We start from the raw sequence: 16883 nt of genomic DNA, 5'->3' as shown, positions 1-16883 counted from the left end.
GGTTGCCGTGAGCTGAGATCGCGCCACTGCACTCCAGCATGAGCAACAAGAGTGAAACTCTGCCTCAAATAGAAAAGTCGGGGGGGGGGGTCATTGTACTCATGCCAACCTTATGGATTGTTATAAGGATTAAAGCTTTAATATATGCATAAAGCACTTAGAGCAATGCCTGGGAACAAGTGCTGTGTGCACCTTAGCTGTCATTATGGCCTGTGTTCCAGGCATCCCCCCTGATGAGAGCCCCCGCCGGGGTGGTCCTGCTGGGCCCTATCAGCAATCTCAGCGATTGGAACTGTACGCCCAGGCCACAGAGGCGCTGCTGAAGACCGGAGCTGCTTATCCCTGTTTCTGCTCACCCCAGCGACTGGGGCTCCTGAAGAAGGAGGCCTTGCGGAACCACCAGATGCCCCGGTAAGAACCCCAACTTGTTGCATATGCCTCGCCGACATTGGGTGTGTTTGCTACCTGGTGCTGCATAAGAAATTTCCCTAAATGTGTATTATCTCTCAGTTTCTTTGGGTCAGGCATCTGAGTGTGGCCTCACCAGTTCCTTTGGCTCAGGGATTCTCAAAGCCACAGGCAACTACAGGTCCTAGCCAGTCCTGGAGTTCTCTTAAGGCTTAGCTTGGGGAGGATCTACTTCCGTCTCCTCTCACAAGGCTATTGGCCAGCCTCAGGTCCTCGCTAGCTGTTGCCTGGAGACATCAGTTCTTTGCCATGTGGGCCTCTCCATAGCGCAGCTCACAGCATGGCAGCCAGCATTCCTCAAAGCCAGCCAAGGAGAGAGTGAGCAGGTACAAGCTGGAGTCCACCTAGTTGTGGAAGCGACTTCTCACCACTTTTACAGGCTATGTATTCCTTATCTGGAATGCTTGGGACCAGAAGTGTTTTGGATTTTGGATTTTTTGCATATTGAGATAGCTGCATAGATATGAAATACCTTGGGGATGGGACCCAAGTCTAAACATGAGATTCTTTTATGTTTCATGTACGCCTTATACACATAGGCTGAAGGTGACTTTAGGCAATATTTTAAATAATTTTGTGCATGAAACAAAGTTTTGACTATTTTGACTATAGCCTGTCACATGTGTTTGGGTGGTCAATTTTCTACTTATGGCATCATGTCAGCACTCAAAAGGTTTCAAATGTCAGATCAGTTGTGGCTTTTTTTTTTTTTTTTTTTTTTTGAGGCAGAGTCTCACTCTGTTGCCCAGGCTGGAGTGCAGTGGTGCCATCTTGGCTTACTGCAACCTCTGCCTCCCAGCTTCAAGCAATTCTGCCTCAGCCTCCTGTATAGCTGGGACTACAGGTGCATGCCACCACAACTGGCTCATTTTTGTGTTTTTAATAGAGATGGGATTTTGTCATGTTGCCCAAGCTGTTCTCAAACTCCTGAACTCAAGCAGTCTTCCCACCTCAGCCTCTCAAAGTGCTGGGATTGCAGGCATGAACCATTGCACCTGGACCATTGTAGCATTTCAGATTAGACATACTTGGCGTTATTTTTGTTCATTAGACAGAAGTCACTAGGCCCAGCCCACATACAAGGGGAGGGGACTACACAAGGACAGAAACACCAGAAGGTGAGAATGACTGGGGGCCATGTTAGAAGCTGCCTGACACATTGGGTCTCAGAAAGTAATGTGTAAAGTAATTTTAATTACTTGTTATTTTGAATGGGCAAAATGTTCTATATTTAAAAGGTCCACAGGGCGGACATGGTGGCTCACGCCTGTAATCCCAGCACTTTGGGAGGCTGAGGTGGGTGGATCATGAGGTCAGGAGTTCAGGATCAGCCTGGCCAATGTAATGAAACTCCATCTCTACTAAAAATACAAAAATTAGCTGGGCATGGTGGTATGCCTGTAGTCCCAGCTGCTCAAGAGGCTGAGGCAGGAGAATAGCTTGAACCTGGAGAGTGAAGGTTACAGTGAGCCGAGATCGTGCCATTGCACTCCAGCCTAGGTGACAGAACAAGACTCCGTCTCAGAAAAAAATTAGCTGAGCTTTGTGGTGCACGCCTGTAATCCTAGCTACCTTGGAGGTTGAGGTACTAGAATCACATGAACCCAGAAGGTGGAGGTTACAGTGAGCTGAGATTGTGCCATTGTACTGCAGCCTGGGTGACAGAGGGAAGCTGTCTCAAAAAAAAAAAAAGGTCCATAAAGACATATATTGAAAGAACTCTCTTCCAGTCTTGACTGCGGCCACTCGGTTCTGCAGAGACAACCAATGTTAAAATTTTCTTATGTCTCCTCCAGAGACATTCAGTACATATACCAATAAAGGCGTATATTTTCTCTTTTTCCTTATTCACATGGTAGCACACAATGTGCTATGTACATGCTATGTGGGGCAATTTACCATGTCCACTTACTATCTTGAGGATCAGATATCAGTCCATAATAATGCATAATATTCCGTTTATGGATATAACTTCATTTACTTAATCAGTTTCATCTTAACCTTTATTTTTAATTTATTTCATTTCATTCCTTTCCCCTCCCCCTTCCCCTCCCCACCCCTTTTCCCTTTCCCTTGCTCTATTCCCCAGGTTGGAGTGCAATGGCGCGATCTTGGCTCACTGCAGTCTCCGTCTCCTGGGTTCAAGTGATTCTCTGGCCTCAGCTTCCCGAGTAGCTGGGATTACAGGTGCCCGCCACTACACCTGGCTAATGTTTGTATTTTTTTAGTAGAGACGAGGTTTTACCATGTTGGTCAGGCTGGTCTCAAACTCCTGACCTCTAGTGATCTGCCCAAGTGATCTTCAAGTGGCCTCCCAAAGTGCTGGGATTACAGGCGTGAGCTACCATGCCCGGCCTTAACAAATCTTTATGTTATTATTTTTTTTTTTTGGAGAAGGATTCTTGCTCTGTTGCCCAGGCTGGAGTGCAGTGGTGTGATCTTGGCTCACTGCAACCTCCACCTCCTGGATTTAAGCAATTCTCCTGTCTCAGCCTCCCGAGGAGCTGGGACTAGAGGTGCATGCTGCCACACTTGGCTAATTTAATTTTGTTTTGTATTTAGTAGAGACAGGGTTTCACCATGTTGCCTAGGCTGGTCTCTAACTCTTGAGCTCAGGCAATCTGCCTGCCTCAGCCTCCCAGAGTGCTAGGATTACAGGCGTGAGCCACTGCATCCGGCCCAAACCTTTATGTTATTTCTAATATTTGGTTATAAAAGAAGAGAGCTGTGATGACTAATGTTGACATATGTCATTTTGCACTTGTGCAGTGTGTTTGCTGAATACCGTCCTAGAGGTAGAATTCCTGGGTCGAGTTGTAGCTTTAATGGATATCGCCAAGTGGCTGGCCCTTTACTTGTTCATACTCCCATCCACAATAGCATCATCACATTTACATTGCAATGCCAGTGAACTATTTGGTCAAGGGCTCAGCTCTTTGGCCAAGGTCATGACATTTATGGTGACATTGCCTTTTTATTATAAACAGTCTATTTATTGATAGAAGATTTTTTTTTCCCCATCTCATTCTGTGACCCAGGCTGGAGTACAGCAGCATGATCACAGCTCATTGCAGCCTTGAATCTCCTGGGTTCAAGCAATCCTACAACCTCAGCCTCCCAAGTAGCTGTGACCACAGCCACGTACCACCACTCAGAGCTAGTGTTTTGTTTTTTTTAGTTTTGTTTTGAGATGGGGTCTCACTCTGTCCCTCAGGTTGGAGTGCAGCGATGTGATCTTGGCTCAAGGCAACCTCTGCCTCCTGGGCTCAAGCAGTCTTCCCATCTCAGCCTCCCAAACAGCTGGAACCACAGGTGTATGCCGCCATGCCCGGCAATTTTTTTTTTTGTATTTTTGGTAGAGGCAGGGTTTCTCCATGTTGCCTAGGCTGGTCTCAAACTCCTGAGTACAGGAGATCCACCCACCTCAGCCTCCCAAAGTGCTGGGATTATAGGCATGAGCCACCATGCCTGGCCAACAGATTATTATTATTTTTTTAAGTTATGGTCATGCCCTGTTGTGGAATCCATGCAGCCATGTATTTATTTATTTACTTATTTATTTATTTATTTTAAGCTTTCAGGATTTGTATTAAATCCTAGTCTAGTTTAACGGTATCTGATGTTATACACATCATCTCATGGTGAACGTGTTTAATAAGTGAAAGCAAATCAGACAGCTCATCTAAGTCGTTATTTTTTGCAGACTAAACAGTAAGGTAATAATGATGGACACTTGCTCAGTGTTCATACAAGCTGTGTTGGTTATCAAAGTATATCTGCTAATGTTTAATAAAGAGAGTGAAATGTCATTGGGGTGGAAAAGTCAAATAAGCCTAGACATTTGGTTGGAAAAGAACAGATCCAGTATGGATTTCACAAACCAAAAGTTGGTGAAAACTCAGTGCAATACAAATCCTTTTTATCGTAAAAGCTTAGTTGAAACTAAAAGATCTGTAAAAAACTATTACTTTGGGCCTTAAACAGTACCAGCTCTTAGGATCAAAAAAGACCACAACTCCAGCCTGGGCAAGATGGTGAAACCCCATCTATATTAAAGTACAAAAATTAGCTGGGTGTGGTGGCGTGTGCCTGTAATCTCAGCTACTTAGGAGACTGAGGCAGGAGAATCTCCTGAACCAGGGAGATGGAGGTTGCCCTGAGCTGAGATTGTGCCATGGCACTCTAGCCTGGGAGACAGAATGAGACCCTGTCTCAAAAAAAAAAAAGGGCCACAACTGTTGAGATTGTATTACTTGATTTTATTTTACACTAGGTGCTAGGTACAAAGCAATCCTCCTTAATAAAGTTGACAGCGTCCCTGAAAACTTTTGTTTTCAGACAGGGTCTTGCTCTGTCACCCAGACTGGAGCGATGCAGTCATGACTCACCACAGCCTTGACTTCCTGGGCTCAAGCAATCCTCCTGCTTCAGCCTCCCAAGTAGGTGGAACCGCACATGTACCCACCATGCCCGGCTAATTCTTTTTTTTTTTTTTTTTTTTTTTAATTTCTAGTAGAGACAAGGTCTCGTTACACAGGCTGGTTTTGAACTCCCGGACTCAAGCAGTTCTCCTGCCCCTTATCCTCCCAAAATGCTGGGATTACAGGAGTGAGCCACTGCACTTGGACAGAACATATTTAATAATGCACATTTAAAACAAGTATTCATCTTACAAGTTGTTCTGTAATCCAAACACGACAGCTTGGAGAACAGGATTTAGAAAACAAAAGTCAATGTAAAAAGACAGATTAAAACAACTAGAAGCCAGGCACAGTGGCTCATGCCTGTAATTCCAGCACTTAGCGAGGCTGAGGTAGGCAGATCACCTGAGGTCAGGAGTTCGAGACCAGCCTGGCCAGCATGGTGAAACCCCATCTCTACTGAAATTAGCCTGGCATGGTGGGGTGCACCTGTAATCCCAGCTACTTGGGAGCCTGGGAGGCAGAGGCTACAGTGAGCCAAGATCACGCTGCTGCACTCCAGCCTGGGTGACAAAGTGAGACTCCATCTCAAAAACAAACTCGAAAAAACCCAGCTAGGACAGTATAGGTTTTATATGGCTCAGACTTTGTAGTTTTCTTACTGCATCATCAATGTATCGATGTAGAATATCTGTTTCAGGTAGGCACGGTGGCTCATGCCTGTAATCCCAGCACTTTGGGAGGCCAAAGCGGGTAGCTTGCTTGAGCCCAGGAATTCAAACTCAGCTTTTGCAACATGGTGAGCCCCCATTTCTACTACAAAAAATACAAAAATTAGCCAGGCATGGTGATGCATGCCTGTAGTCCCAGCTATGTGGGAGGCTGAGGTGGGAGAATCACTTTACCCTTGGGAAGGTCTAGGCTGCAGTGAGCTGTGATCACACTACTGTACTCCAGCCTGGGTGACAGAGTGAGACCCTGACTCAAAAAAAAAAAAAAAAGAAAGAAAAAATAAAAGAAAAGAAATAAACCCTGTCTCTATTAAAAATACAAAAAATTAGCTGGGTATAGTTGTGCATACCTATAGTCCCAGCTGCTCAGGAGGCTGAGATGGGAGAATCACCTGAACCCAGGAAGTCAAGACTGCAGTGAGCCATGATTGCACCGCTGCATTCAAGCCTGATCAACGGGAGTGAAACCTTGTCTGCTGTCTCAATGAATGAATGAATGAATGAATGAATGAATGAATGAATGTTTCTTCAGCTGGCCCTTTGCTCTGGATTTAAAGAAATACCTTTTCTTCTTGGTTTTATTTAACCTTTGAGATCCATCCAATAATCTCTAATATCATCAATTAGCACTTCCCCTTTAACATTCCAAACACTAAGGTACTTCATTTTCCCAATCTGAAACATGTTATCAGCCGGGCACAGTGGCCTGTAATCTAACCACAGCACTTTGGGAGACCGAGGAGGGTGGATCACTTGAGACCAGGAGTTCGAGACCAGACCGGGCAACATGGTGAAACGCCATCTCTATATGAAATTTAAAAAAGAAAAGAAACATTATTTTTGCTGCCGCTGCTCTGTTTGGAAGATGACAGAGCTCCCGAAGTTTTGCCAGTCTTTTCTATTACGAGTTTTTCTGAAGCAACTTACTTTTTCTTCCTTTTTTTTTTTTTTTTTGGAGACAGAGTCTTGCTCTGTCGCCCGGGCTGGAGTGCAGTGGCTGGATCTCAGCTCACTGCAAGCTCCGCCTCCCGGGTTCACGCCATTCTCCTGCCTCAGCCTCCTGTGTAGCTGGGACTACAGGCGCCTGCCACCTCGCCCGGCTAGTTTTTTTGTATTTTTTAGTAGAGACAGGGTTTCACCGTGTTAGCCAGGATGGTCTTGATCTCCTGACCTCGTGATCCGCCCGTCTCGGCCTCCCAAAGTGCTGGGATTACAGGCTTTAGCCACCGCGCCCGGCCTTCTTCTTTAACTTTTTGTCAACCTCACTGTCAGAATTGCTGCCAGAAGAGCTTGAAGAAGCAAATTCCTTTGATTTAGACATTGCGCTGCCCTGCTCCTGCAGCTGAACACCCTCCTGTTCACTCATGTGCAACTGACTCATTTTTAAAAACTTTTTTTTGGCTGGTTATAGTGGCTCACACCTGTAATCCCAGCACTTTGGGAGGCCAAGGCAGGCAGTTCACAAGGTTAGGAGTTCGAGACCAGCCTTACCAACTTGGTGAAACCCATTTCTACTAAAAATACAAAACTTAGCCGGGCGTGGTCACAGGCACCTGTAATCCTAGCTACCCTGAGACAGAGTACTGAGTACAGAGTACTGAGGCTGAGACAGGAGAATTGCTTGAACCCGGGAGGCGGAGGTTGTGGTGAGCCGAGGTCACGCCACTGCACTCCAGCCTGGGCGACAGAGTGAGACTCCATCTCAAAAAAAAAAAGGCCAACTTTTTTTTTTTGAGATAGGGTCTCACTGTATCACCCAGGCTAGAGTGCAGTGGCGCCATCATAGTTTACTGCGGCCTCAACATCCTGGGCTCCAGTGATTCTTCTACCTTGGTCTCCCACGGATCTTGGACTACAGGAATGCACCACCATGCCTGGCTGATTTTGTTTCATTTTGTTTTGTAGAGACCGAGTCTCACTATGTTGCCCAGGCTGGTATTTTAAATTTTTAAATAAGAGACAGGATTTTGCTATGTTACCCAGGCTGGTCTTAAACTCTAGAGGTCAGGCTGTCCTCCTACCTTGACCTCCCAAAACACTGGGATTACAGACATGGGCAAAGGTATCTAGTCCCATGCACCATTTATTGATTGATTGAACACTTAGCTGTGTCAAAGACTAACCTTACAAGCATTCAGTCTGTGTCTCAGAACACTTTTGGGTAGTTAGCGGAATACCCTGTTAGAAGGGACAAACGATACTTTAACTCACAGATGAATCACCTGGGGACCTAGTTAATGTGCGGATTCTGACTCAGTAGGTCTGGGGTGGAGCCTGAGGACCTGCATTTCTGACTGACTCCCAGGAGGCTGATGCTAGGGTCCCACAGACCACACTTTGAGTAGCCAGGACATCAATCATAGACATTTGTCTTTCAATTCTGCGCAAGGCTGGAGGTGGGTGGCTCCAGGATGAGACTAGCAGCGTAGGGATGCCAGGGCTCTATTTTGGCTTTTCTCTGCCTTCATTTCTTTCCCTCCCACAACTGCAAGTAGCTGCGGCAGATCTAAGCATGCTCCCCTCACAGGACAACATCCAAAGAGGACAGAAGTGGGGTAGTGGGAAATTTTAAGAAGGGATTTTCCTCCTGTGGCTGTCTCTCCTTGTCCTTTGGAGAGAAAAACCTTTCCCAGAACCTTAATTCTTCCTTACCCCCAAGGTGTGCTTTTCTTCACATCCTAGTGACTAGGATGGGGTTACATTCCTGCCTGGACTGGTCACTGGCATGGGGCAATAGGATCGCAAGATTGGCTATACCAATCAGGATTCAACCCCTCAGACTAAGCATTTCGCTATTTTCTTGTTAGCAAGGAAGAAGCATGGAATGGCTGGTAGATAGGCAGACATTCGTGTCTGCTACACCATGTTATCTCAGTTTTCCACACAACTGTATTATTATCCCCATTCTAGACTGAGGAAGCAGCTTGCAGCAGTAACTGACTTGCTTAAGGTCACACAGCTATGACAAAGATAGGACTCTTGTCCATCATCCTGTCCATCAGCAGTACTCACGCTGCTCTGCTCCCTATCAGGTATGACAATAGGTGCCGGAACATGAGCCAGGAGCAGGTGGCCCAGAAGCTGGCCAAGGACCCCAAGCCTGCGATCCGCTTCCGCCTGGAGCAGGCAGCGCCGGCCTTCGAGGACCTGGTGTATGGCTGGAATAGGCATGACGTGGCCAGCACGGAGGGAGACCCAGTCATCATGAAGAGCGACGGCTTCCCCACATACCACCTGGCCTGTGTGGTGGACGACCACCACATGGGCATCAGCCACGTGCTGCGAGGCTCCGAGTGGCTCGTCTCCACTGCCAAGCACCTGCTTCTCTACCAGGCCCTGGGCTGGCACCCACCCCACTTCGCCCACCTGCCACTGCTCCTCAACAGGGATGGCAGCAAGCTCTCCAAGAGGCAAGGGGACATTTTCCTGGAGCACTTTGCTGCTGAAGGCTTCCTGCCTGATTCCTTGTTGGACATCATCACCAACTGTGGCTCAGGTTTTGCAGGTACCTGTCCACCTGAGCGGTCCCAGCAGCAGAGAGCGTGGCCAGGAGGAGCAGGGCTTTGGCTCAGATAGTCCTGCTCTTTGGTCCCAGCTTTGCCATCTACCAGCCGGGTGACCTTGGACAAGTTTATTCTTTTATTCAACAGATGTTTATTTTGCCAGACACCGCATTAAGTGCTGGGGCTACAATAGTGAGCACGATAGACATGATCCCTGCCCTCAAGGGGCTTATAGTCTCTGAGCCTCAGTTGCATATCTGGAAAATGGGGATAAGTGTCTACTTCATAGGGTTAGGATTCACTGAGCTTAGGAGTGTAAGGTACCGAGCCCAGCACCTGTCACACAATAAGCACAAAAAATGACAGACCCTATGATTATGACAATTATTGCTACTATTACAAGCATGTATGCTAACAGTATGACTAGAACTAATATGGATCTACTTTCTTTTTTTCCTTCTTCATTTTACTGCCAGATGAATCTAGTTTATTTCAAGCTGAGCACTTATCCATGGTCCAAGACTTAGACCTAAACCTTGAAGAAGCAAGCATCAGATAGGATGACCTGAAGGATTTCTGAAAATGTGTCCAGAATAGTCTGCCTGCTGGTCTCACTTCATTTAATACCACATACTGTTAAGGGGTAGATACATGTCTCCACTGTTCGTAAGAGGATTGTGAAGCTCAGAGAAGCTGAGTAACTTGCCAAAGTCACGCACCTAGTGAGGGATATAGCGCTTTAGGCCTATGCCTGGTCACGGTGCCTGCTGACTCACAAGAAGCAGCTCCCAGCACCATGGTTCTTAACTTTTTTTTTTTTGAAACAGAGTTTCGCTCTTGTACCCCAGGCTGGAGTGCAATGGTGCGATCTCGGCTCACTGCAACCTCCGCCCCCCGGGTTCAAGCGATTGTCCTGCCTCAGCCTCCCGAGTAGCTGGGATTACAGGCACCTGCCACCACGCCTGGCTGATTTTTGTATTTTTAGTAGAGATGAGGTTTCACCATGTTGTCTAGGCTGTTCTCGAACTCCTGACCTCAGGTGATCTGCCCACCTTGATGCTTGAGCCATTGCACCCGGCCTGGTTCTTAACTCTTGACTGTGCTTTGGAATCAACTAGGAAGCTTGTAAAATATGCTCAGACCCCAACCAAACCCAGTTGACTCAGACTCTCTGGTACAACCAGGCAATGAGTGTACTGTTATGTAGCTCGTGTCTTGAGAGTAATGGAAATGGGTTTAGCCTGATTGTTTTCAGACCCTTTTTTCCTTAAAGACAGAACCCTTTCTGAAAATGAAAACCTATTCAGGCTCTAGATATATAAATAGCTAGAAGTTAAATCCCTTTGGGCAAAGTGGAATCGGGGGCCCAGGGCTTGCTTACTCAGTCTTCATTATGTTTGAAAGTAGAAGAAGGATGGGTGCAGTGGCTCATGCCTGTAATCCCAGCACTTTGGGAGGCCAATGCAGGAGGATCATTTGAACCTGGGAGTTTGAGACCAACCCAGGCAATATAGTGAAACTCCATCTCTACAGAAAAATTTATTTATGTGTTTATTTATTTGATGGAGTCTTACTCTGTTGCCCAGGCTGGAGTGCAATGGCACAATCTTAGCTTACTACAACTTCCGCCTCTCAGGTTCAAGTTATTTTCCTGCTTCAGCCTCTTGAGTAGCTGGGATTACAGGCGTGCACCACTACGCCTGGCTAATTTTTGTATTTTTAGTAGAGATGGGTTTCACCATGTTAGCCAGGCTAGTGTCGAACTCCTGACCTCATGATCTGCCCACCTCTGCCTCCCAAAATGCTGGTATTATAGGTGTGAGCCACCATGCCTGACCCTACAGAAAAATTTAAAAATTAGTCGGATGTGGCAGTATGTGCCTGTAGTTCCAGCTACTTGGAAGACAGGCTGGAGGATCGCTTAAGCCTGAGAGTTTGAGGTTACAGTGAGCTATGATTGTACCATTGCACTCCAGCCTGAGCAGCAGAGCAAGATCCTGTCTCTTAAAAAAAAAAAGAGAGGTAAAGTGGAAGGAGGAAGGGAGGGAGGAAGCTGAATGGCTGGGCCTCTCTTCTTTGCAGAGAACCAAATGGGCAGGACCCTGCCGGAACTGATCACGCAGTTCAACCTGACCCGGGTCACCTGTCACTCAGCCCTGCTGGACCTGGAGAAGCTCCCAGAATTCAATAGGTAAGTGGGGATCATGGAGATCCCCTGGTGGGAAAGGGCTTTCTTGCTCAAGACAGTCCCTACAGCAGAGGGTATAATGGACTCTGGTACCTAATTCTGTGTGACCACGGCTAAATCACCTAACCTCTTTGAGCCTCTGTTTCCTCTTCTCTAAAATGGGATTAATAACAGTACCAATCTTATATGATTGTTCTATGAAAGTATGTTGTATAGCCCTGGCACATACATAGTGCTCAGTAAATGGTATACATATATATATATATATATATATATATATTTTTTTTTTTTTTTTTTTTTTTTTTAATTTTTATTTTTATTTTGAGACGGAGTCTCACTCTGTTGCCCAGGCTGAAGTGCAATGGCACAATCTCAGCTCACTGCAACCTCTGCCTCCCGGGTTCAAGCGATTCTCCTGCCTCAGCCTCCAAAGTAGCTGGGATTATAGGTGCCCACCACTACACCTGGCTGATTTTTTTGTATTTTCAGTAGGGATGGGGTTTCACCGTGTTAGTCAGGCAGGTCTCAAACTCCTGACCTCAGGTGATCCACCCGCCTTGGCCTCCCAAAGTGCTGGGATTACAGGCGTGAGCCACCGTGCCCGGCAGTACATATATATTTATCATTAGCATTGTATTCCTAGCCACCCCTTGTGTGGACTCTGTTAACAACTAAAGCCTGGAGAGGGGTATCTTCATTTTAGACTCACCTCCCCCCATCAACCTTTCACCCAGCCAACACAGTGAGTGAGCACTGTCCCATGGCATCTACTTTATATTTCATGTATTTGATATTGCAAGTAGCTCTTCACTTGGAAACCTCCAAATATCGTTCCAACTCAAATCATTGTTAACATGTCTGAGTCAAAGGGTATTAGTGTTGTCCAGGCATGGTGGCTCACACCTTTAATTCCAGCACTTTGGGAGGCCAAGGTTGGCAGATCACCTGAGGTCAGGAGTTTGAGACCAGCCTGGCCAACATGGTGAAACCCTATCTCTACTAAAAATACAAAAATTAGCTGGACGTGGCACATGCTTGTAGTCCCAGCTACTTGGGAGGCTGAGGCAGGAGGATCACTTGAACCTGGGAGGCAGAGGTTGCAGTGAGACAGGATCACACCACTGCACTCCAGCCTGGGCAACAAAGTGAGATTCTGTCATTAAGAAAAGTTATTAGTGGTTAAGACTATCAGCCAGGTGTGCACCTGGGGTGAGGGTCTTACTGATACTTTGCCTAGAGCACTTGTTTGGGGACACAATATCCTCAGTGCATTTACTTGCATGAGCCCAGATAATTAACATCAGTTGCAGATATTTTAGGGCTGTTTATTTACTTCTTCCATCAGACTTATGATGAGGTCAGTTGCATGATTTTGCCCTGTTTTACATATGAGGAACCCAGGACATAGAGAGGTTAAGAAACTAGCCAAAGTTCACACAGTAAACAGTGGGCATCTTTTGAATGGGGCATTCAAGAGTGGATGTAGGCTGGGTGTGGTGGCTCACACTTGTAATCCCAGCACTTTGGGAGGCCGAGGCAGGTGGATCACCTGAGGTGAGGAGTTTGAGGAGAGCCCGATGTGGTGGTGGGTGCCTGTAGTCCCAGCTACTCAGGAGGCTGACACAGGAGAATCACTTGAACGGTGGAGGTTGCAGTGAGCCGAGATTGCACCATTACACTCCAGCCTAGGCAACAAGAGCGAAACTCTGTCTCAAAAAAAAAATGCCACTTTCTATATATTTTAGAGGCTGGGTCTTGCCCTGTCACCCAGGTTGGAATGTAATGGTGACATCTCAGTTCACTGCAGCCTCAAACTCCCAGGCTGAAGTGATCCTTCCGCCTCAGCCTCCGGAGTAGCTGTCTACAGGTGTGTACCACCATGCCAGGCTAAGTTTATTATTTTTAATATTTTTTTTGTAGAGATGGCATCTCACTATTGTTGCCCAGGTTGGTCTCAAACTCCTGGCCTCAAGTGATCCTCCCTTCTCGGCCTCCCAAAGTTCTGGGATTAAGTGAGTCACTGCACCTGGCCAAAAGCTTCTCCAGGTCCAATAGGGCTGAGTGGCAGGTGACCCGGGAAGCCGAGGTTGCAGTGAGCAGAGATTGCACCACTGCACTCCAGCCTGGGCAACACAGTGAGGCTCCATCTCAAAAATAAATAAATAAAAATAAAATGTCAGCTACTATTTTGAAAACACTGAAAACCTGGCTGGGCACGGTGGCCCACACCTGTAATCGTGGCACTTTGGGAGGCCAAGCTGGGTGGATTGCTTGTTGCCCAGCCTGGGCAACATAGCAAGACCCTCTCTCTACAAAAAATTAAGACATTAGCCGAGCATGGTGATGTGTGTCTGTGGGCCCAGCTACTTGGGAGGGTGAGGTGGGAAGATCACTTGTGCCTCGGAGGTCTAGGCTGTAGTGAGCCATGATTGTGGTACTGCACTCCAGTCTGGGCAACAGAGCAAGACTCTCAAACAAAAACAAAAGCAAAACCCCTGAAAACAAAGCATGTCTCCGAGTTGCTTGGGACTTTCAGGCTATTTGTGACCTTAGTCACATCCCTTTCTTTTTATAAATGTAAAGAGAATTCTACTTCTAGCTTGCGAAAGGGAGGGCTCATGGAACCTGATATGTCATTCTTCCAACTTCACCCTCTCCCCGGGGGAGAGACGGTTTGGGTGGGTTGGGGTGTTGACAGTAGGGCAGCCCCTTGATTTCTTCCGCAGGCTGCACCTCCGGCGGCTGGTGAACAATGAGAGCCAGAGGCGCCAGCTGGTGGAGAAGCTGCAGGCCCTTGTGGAGGAGGCCTTTGGGAGCCAACTGCAAAATAGGGATGTCCTCAACCCAATCTACGTGGAGAGGATCCTCCTGCTGAGACAGGTGTGGTGTCAGGGGTCTGGGAGGCTGAGGGAGGGGTTACTGGGTGCTTCAATTCCTCCTCCCTTCCAGAGCCCTGTTGCTAGTGCATTCAATGACTGCCTCCTTCCCTAGGGTCACATTTGCCGCCTGCAGGACTTGGTGTCCCCAGTGTACTCTTATCTGTGGACTCGCCCTGCGGTGGGTCGAGCACAGCTGGACGCCATCTCGGAGGAGGTGGATGTGATTGCCAAGCGTGTGCTGGGGTGAGTACCCGCAGGCTGAGCTCAGGATTCCACACCCTCCTTCCCCCTCTCCCTCCCATGGCTCCCTTTCCTTCAAGGTTAGGCTGTTGGGCCCCCAGCGCAACCCCATGGCCAGTGAAAACGTGACCCTTCACTGGCTTTCATTGGTGGGAGGGCTTACCCAGAGGACCAGGCTTTCCCTGTACATAGGCCTGTGTTCACTGCTTGCACCAACCTGGTTGCATCCCAGCTCTGCCATGTACTCACCAGATATGTCACCTTGCTCAGGCGGTTTCACTTTGGCAAAGTTACTGTACCTATTTGAGCTTCCTTTTCCTTCTTGGTAAGAGAGAGATGATGCTAATTCCTACTGTTAACAGTAATAACTTTCAATTACAAATGCAACCAAAGTTGACTTAGGCAATGGGGAATGATTGCTTATGTAGCTGCAGATGCTAGAAGAAGGGCTGCTGGAGGCACAGCTTAATACAGGAGTCAGTACTCCATTACCAAGATTCGCTTTCTCTCTCTGCCTTTCCCCTTCTGCCCCTCCTCCCCGATGCTGACCACTTTCCCTGCAGAGGCTCTGTATCAGGTAACTAGAGGGCAAGTTTCTCTACCAGACAAAAGAAATGACAGCACATGTCCCCTGTGGAATTACATTTCTCTCTTATGTAGCAATCTGCAGGAAGTGGCTCAGGGCTCATCCTCCCACCTCAGCCTCTTGAGAAGCTGGGACTACAGGCACAGGTCACTACGCCCAGCTAATTTTTTTACTTTTTGTAGAGACAAGGTCTTGCCATGTTGCCCAGGCTGGTCTCAAACTCCTAGGCTCAAGAGATCTTCACGCCTCAGCCTCGCAGAGTACTAGGATTACAGGCATGAGCCATGTGCCTGGCCGGGGCCTATTAGTTCTAATTCACTAGGATTCAGTGTCATAACTGCCTGTCTCCACCATGAGGCTGGATTTCAGATTTGCTCTGGGACTCCCTCTCAAGTCAGGAAAGCTGATATCCAAATGTTCAGGAGCTGCCAGATCACTAGACATCCCTTCTATTCCCATGCCAAGCTCTGGGCCAGCTCTAGCGGGTCTGGAATTGCCATTGTTCCTGGCCTGCGGCCTGTCATTCTTTCATCACCTCCTCGGCAGCCTGCTTCCCTGCAGTGCCACTGGGGAGAGTGTCTGCTTTTTTCCCACATTATATTTTATATCTTCAGTATTTCATCTTCTGGATTTTGTAAATAGCAGTACTCATGTGACCCAGTTAATAATTGTCTCAGTCCATGGGGTTACTATAGCAAAATAACATAGACTGATGGCTTCAACAACAGACATTTCTTTCTCACAGGTCTAGAGGCTAGAAGTCCAGGGTCAAGGTGCTGCTGATTCGATGTCTGGTGAGGGCCTTCTTCCTGGGCCCTTCCTTTTTCTGGCCCTTTGCTGTGTCCTCACATGGTGGAGGGATGGGAGACCTCTCTGGGGTGTCTTTTGTAAAGGCACTCATCTGTGCATGAGGGCTCTGCCCACATGACCTGATCACCTCCCAAAGCCCACACCTCTGAATACTGTCCCCTTGGGGGTTAAAATTTCAACATATGAATTTAGGGGAACACAAACATTCAGAACATAGAGATGATGCAGTAAGAATGATCACCCTTGTCTGAAATTGAAACTCATCTGCTTCAGTGCTGACAGTTAGTAAGGAAATCTGGCTGCACTGAAAGGCTGTTTCTTCAAATCACTTATGAACCCAGTTCCCTGAGACAGTAGTGGTCCATACTGAGTTGACTTTGGAATGCAGTTGCCTGGACCATGTTTGAGCAGGCAGGGTCAGAATTGCCATCACAGATCATCTGCACCAGGAAGATGTCCAGCCTCAGTTCCTCTTCAGTGTCTCCGCTTTGGAATCTCTAGTAATAACTGAGGAGAGGCTGGGTGCTGTGGCTCATGCCTATAATCCCAGTATTCTGGGAGGGTGAATGGGAGGATCACTTGAAGCCAGGAGTTTGAGACCAGCCTCGGCAACATAGCTTGACCCCATCTCTACAAAAAGTAAAAATAAAATTAGCCAGGTATGGTGGTGGGCGCCTGTGGTCCAAGCTGCTCAGGAGGCTGAGGTGGAAGGATCGTTTGAGCCCAGGAGTTTGAGGCTGCAGTGAGCTGTGATTGTACTACTGCATTCCAGCCTACGTGACAGAGCAAGATCCTGTCCCTTAAAAAAAAAAAAAAAAAAAAATTAATTTTTTTGAAAAATGAGAGGAACTGGGAAGTTGCAGTGAAATATACTCATCCCCAGCCTATTCCCATCTCTTGACTAAGAATCAGGGCCAGGGCAAATTTTTGCAAGTCCAGCTCTAACTGATTGGAGAATTTCTCCTGAAACTAAAGCTTTTGGGGAGAGCATCTTGCTCAGCTGGACTGCCAGGATGTGGGGGTTGGTTGCTGGCCCGTTGGAATCCTAGAGGCTTCA

General features: G+C 47.3%; 1 protein-coding gene across 3 annotated transcripts in view; it reads left to right on the top strand.

Annotated features, from left to right (window-relative positions):
* The window catches only part of EARS2 (glutamyl-tRNA synthetase 2, mitochondrial), a 44627-nt gene that overhangs the window by 12363 nt on the left and 15381 nt on the right, over positions 1 to 16883 (top strand). For all 3 annotated transcript variants that reach the window (XR_496311.3, XM_007987904.3, XM_007987897.3), the window contains exons 3-7: positions 222 to 411; positions 8653 to 9125; positions 11206 to 11314; positions 14038 to 14191; positions 14303 to 14433. Coding sequence is in view for 2 of the 3 variants with exons in the window: in XM_007987904.3 (XP_007986095.1) it covers positions 222 to 411; positions 8653 to 9125; positions 11206 to 11314; positions 14038 to 14191; positions 14303 to 14433 (1057 nt within the window). In the remaining variant the exon portion in view is untranslated. The remainder of the gene's footprint in view (positions 1 to 221; positions 412 to 8652; positions 9126 to 11205; positions 11315 to 14037; positions 14192 to 14302; positions 14434 to 16883) is intronic.

The sequence above is a fragment of the Chlorocebus sabaeus genome, chromosome 5 (assembly GCF_047675955.1).
Source record: "Chlorocebus sabaeus isolate Y175 chromosome 5, mChlSab1.0.hap1, whole genome shotgun sequence".
Classification (NCBI taxonomy): Eukaryota; Metazoa; Chordata; class Mammalia; order Primates; family Cercopithecidae; genus Chlorocebus; species Chlorocebus sabaeus.
This window is presented reverse-complemented; position numbering and strand designations above follow the sequence as displayed.